At 41.7% G+C, this 4346-nt stretch overlaps 1 protein-coding gene across 1 annotated transcript; it reads right to left on the bottom strand.

Annotated features, from left to right (window-relative positions):
• Positions 1-265: 265 nt before the first annotated feature.
• On the bottom strand, positions 266-4096 carry LOC129247885 (segmentation protein paired). The gene is made up of 2 exons (XM_054887247.1): positions 3900-4096; positions 266-2277 (listed from the first exon to the last, which is right to left on the bottom strand). The coding sequence occupies exons 1-2, from the start codon at positions 3958-3960 to the stop codon at positions 512-514; spliced, it is 1827 nt and encodes a 608-aa protein (XP_054743222.1). The 5' UTR covers positions 3961-4096; the 3' UTR covers positions 266-511.
• Between the last annotated feature and the right edge of the window lie 250 nt (positions 4097-4346).

The raw sequence follows: 4346 nt of genomic DNA, 5'->3' as shown, positions 1-4346 counted from the left end.
TTTTTCTAAAGCAGGCAATGGCAATGCACAGCAGGATGAGGCTATATAATTTATAAAGGTATGTATAAATAACTTATTCACTAAGACGCACATTTACAGCAAAATTCTCATTTTAAACTATCCAAATCTTAACTAATCAACATATGTAGTTATATACTCGTTGTGTATATAATTCGCATTTACTCCCTTTCTGGGTGTTTGGTCGAGTTCCTCCTCCTATTTGTGGCGAGCGTCTTCATGTTGACTTTACACTTTTAAGCCGACTGCGATCAGCAACTTGTTCATGGCAGAAATACACTCGGAGGTTTGCCATTGCCTACCGAGGGGCGACCGCTATTAGAAAAACCTTTTTCTTCATTTGGTGTTTCACGGAGATTCGAACCAACATTCTCCGAATTCCGAATGGTAGTCATGTAACAATGCATTCGGCTACGGCGGCCGCCATTAACATATCTATACAATAAATAAAGGCAATGTGGCATACAACGAGAAATGGTTACTTTATTCTTACTTAGTACCAGGAATGATAGAATGGCTGTGGCACCGTGGGGTAGTTCATTTTTGGCGACGAGCTAAATCCTGTGCTCCCGAAATTCTGCTGCATAAAGTGGGATGAGCTGCCACCTGTCGCGGAGCCCATATTGCCGACCGTCGAGTTGTGATGAAAACCTAAATGCGATGTGGCATATGGCGCAGCTTGATGGTGCGCATGTGGATGCATGTGAAAGGAAGGTGATGTGTATTGAGAATGAGCTGGAGTAAAATCTTGATGAAGGTGGAATACATGTGCTGCCAATTCGGGCGCTTGTGAGGTGCTCGAGTTCAACGAATCTTCGGGCGAGTGTGATGCTGTGGAACGTGTTGCGCCAATGTTATCATTCGAAGATGTTTGTTGTGCGATTGATGCATTCCAGCTGGCATAAAGATGCTGCATTTGCTGTGTTTCCGTCTGCATTTTATTTTGCAATTCCTTGGAGGGATTGCCCATATTATCAGCGCTAACATTATGCTGCTCAGTGCCAATGGTGGTCGTTATGTTATTGGGTGTAGGAGGTATTTGTATGCTATTCGTATTACCGTTGACGCCGAATGTAGATGCATTTGGACTCTCTTTGCGTGGCATCACCTGATTAGAGTTCGCCGCCGTTTCTGCTGTGTAAGTCGGATTCTGATCGTTATTGCTTTGGCATGAATTCATGGTGTTGTTGTTGCAGTGATTTGGGCGCATCAACGGTGAGTTTGATTGGTATTGCGAATGTATTGGTACTCCAATATCACTGCTGTGTTGAGTTATGCTCGCTGATGACAAAGTTGGACCGGCACTTAGCAAGTTATGCTGTGGCAAGCTATAACTAGAGGTAGAATTGTACAATTGCTGTGGTGGCGTTATCGAACCAGTACCTGAAGCAGGCGCTGTGGAATGTCCGACATAGAAGTCATACATCTGTTGCTGATACGCAGCAGCCATTGCAGTGGCCTCTGAAGATACTGTCGGCATCATGCCTGCGGCACCAACGGATGGAAGTTGATTAGACCCATAGCCACCGGCCATGCCATTAGCACTGTCGCCCCCCGTTGATGGGCCAGAAGTATTTTGTTTTCGTAAACGTGCACGCCTATTGCTGAACCACACCTGTATGCGTGCTTCGGAAAGATTGGTGCGTTGTGCCAACTCCTCACGCGTATAAATGTCTGGGTATTGTGTACGCTCAAAAGCGCGTTCCAATTCCTCCAGTTGCATGGCGGTGAAGGTAGTGCGACTACGACGCTGCTTGCGCTTCAAAGCGATACCCGGTTCACTCTCGCAATCAGAAACATCCTCCCCGGACAATTTTTGTGAATGCTCCGAACCGGAGCAAGTCTTTTGCTCCTCATCATCGGCATTTGCATCGCGTCCACGTACCAAACGAGAAATAGCCGAAACAGAAGGTGCTGTAGTGCGATCACATATGCCATCACGTATCAATTTATCTCGTATTTCCCAGGAGAAAATACTGGGATTTTGGCGTTTATACTCTTCAATGCGATTCTCTATTTCTGGTGTCGCGATGCGCGGCTTAGAACCACCGATAACACCCGGACGTATCGAACCGGTCTCCTGGTAGCGATTTAGAATTTTCGAAACACATCCGTGCGAAACACGTAACTGTCGGGAAATTACGCATGGTCGTATACCCTCAGCGGCCATTTCCACGATCTTTAAACGCACGTTGTTGGGCAGCGGCCGCCCATTTATGAAGAGACCACCCAATTGGTTGACGCGGCCTTGCCCCGTATCTGTGAATTAGTGAAATAAACAGAAACATATTATAGCACATAACAAACTAAATCTTACTATTCTAATTACTAAAAATCATACTATTACAGCAGAAACAAGCGGCTCTTAGATTCAAGCCCATCTTAGAGACTTCTCCAGAAAGCTTGACTAAGAAAATGTACTCGTATATACGAAAGTGCATAAGTTAACAAATTTCTGAAACCACAATAACAATAATCAAAACTAATTTATCACCGTTCATTTTAACAAGGATTAAATCAATTAAAATGTGTCGTCAAACAGACAAACAGTGCACCCGTCTACCCTCAGCTGTTTTAAGGTACAGCGAGGCAATTGCCAATTTGCTTTTTTGTAGTAAAACAGTTTTTTTGGAAAACGACCGAAATATGCATTTTACTCTGAAAGTACGAGTACAACCTGTAAATAACAGCCGACGAGAACAACTGGCTTGTACGGAAGTCACGCAGGCAATAACAAATCCGTGTCTATTTACATTAGTATTGAGCATCACAAGACCAAATGATCACATGGACGTCGACGGTGACTGTTGTGATTGTAATAAAAAGTAGTGGAAGATTGGAATGTCTCTATGGTCTTTATACAAGTCGATGTGTCAATGTGTCCACGAAGTACCATTAAACCAGCGACAATAAACTAGCTGCGTCGCTACCGAAGAAAAATAAATATATGTATGTACGAGTATACATAAGAAAAACTACAATTAAACGAATTTTTTGTTGTTGAATAAAATTCAAAAAAGCGTATTCAGGTAGGCAAGTGAAATGGTTGAAGTAGCAGTCTGGCACTCTCCAAGTAGCACTAAAGCGCCGCTTTGGTATCATTATGAGACTCCAATAGGCAGATATCTACAGCCAGACAAAGCTGTTGATGTAATGGAGAAGATTCGTTGGATATAGATTGGCGTACTACTCCAGACTGTCGAAGAAAATAGCACGCAGTGACCTTAATCCTCCAGCTGTGAATTCAGGACATTTGCAGAGAAAGTGCGCTACAGTCTCCTTCTCTGAAAGGTCCCCACAGCTTCTGCAATGAGGGCTAAATGGTAAACCCAGCTATTCCGCGTGCGTGCTATTCGTCCAATGACCGGTAAACACAGCTACGAGTTTGGAAATTGAATGATGTGAAGTCTCCAGGACTTTCTAGGTCCTCCTTCTATTGTACTGGGGTCAAATGTTTTCGAATTAGCACATAAAGAAGTGGGGCTCACCTTTTCTTCGCTTTCCCGTTAAATAAGTTGTGCAGTTCCCCTTTAACAACTGTCAGATGGATGCCGATGAACGGGTAGGAGGTTTCCGAGGCCAATTTTTTTAAAGACCCTTTATATGCATTTAGTTCTTGTGCTGCCAAGGCAACTCTCAAATTCCACTTTTGACAAAATCAGAAATATCAACTACATGCTGAAATACTCTCTAGTTATATTGGCGTCGGGTTAGGTAGGTCAATAACGATTGTTGCTAAAGTTTTTTAGGAGTTCGTTTTCTAACTGTTTGTTTTTTAAGATTTTATTCACATATATCCGCTGCTTTTTTTCTTAATAAACTTTTTTCTAATTTTTTCTCAAGGAATTTCCCAAAAATACAACGTCAGCTGCAACACTTACCTTGCAAGGTGGCAAATCCATTGAAGAAGGGCCTGTGCATGGCAAATTCATTTATTGTCATTGTTTTTAGCTTCCAAGTTCAAGTCTTTCAATTTTGGAATTTCTATCCACTTAAATAGTTAGTAGAATTCCAAAACAATTTTAAACATTTAGTTAAAACTTTTTTTTCACACAAATTATCCAAGTTTGCACTAATATTATTATTAACTGTTTGTTTTTGGAACACAAAAATCCAAGCACACTTTTTAATTTAGTATTTATTTATTTGGTTTTTTGATATGCACATGAACAAATTCCACAAAAACGAAAAAAACTGTCATTGGATTGATGGGCGAATAATAATTATAAATTTCCGAAACGAAACCAATTCGTTGCGTATGTTGTGTTGCCTGTTTCGTAGCAACTTCATCACTAACCAACGCGTCGATCTTTTGTCAAGATCATCGA

This window comes from Anastrepha obliqua, chromosome 5 (genome assembly GCF_027943255.1).
Source record: "Anastrepha obliqua isolate idAnaObli1 chromosome 5, idAnaObli1_1.0, whole genome shotgun sequence".
Classification (NCBI taxonomy): domain Eukaryota; kingdom Metazoa; phylum Arthropoda; class Insecta; order Diptera; family Tephritidae; genus Anastrepha; species Anastrepha obliqua.
Note: the sequence above shows the minus strand (reverse complement) of the source record. Positions and strands in the feature narration are given on the sequence as shown.

What these genes read in the sequence shown, in the direction of transcription:
- LOC129247885 (XM_054887247.1), bottom strand. Translation starts at nt 3,960, where the DNA reads ATGACAATAAATGAATTTGCCATGCACAGGCCCTTCTTCAATGGATTT. An exon ending in TGGATTTGCCACCTTGCAAG is followed by an intron (nt 2,278 to 3,899) that starts GTAAGTGTTGCA and finishes ACTAATTCACAG; the next exon opens with ATACGGGGCAAGGCCGCGTC.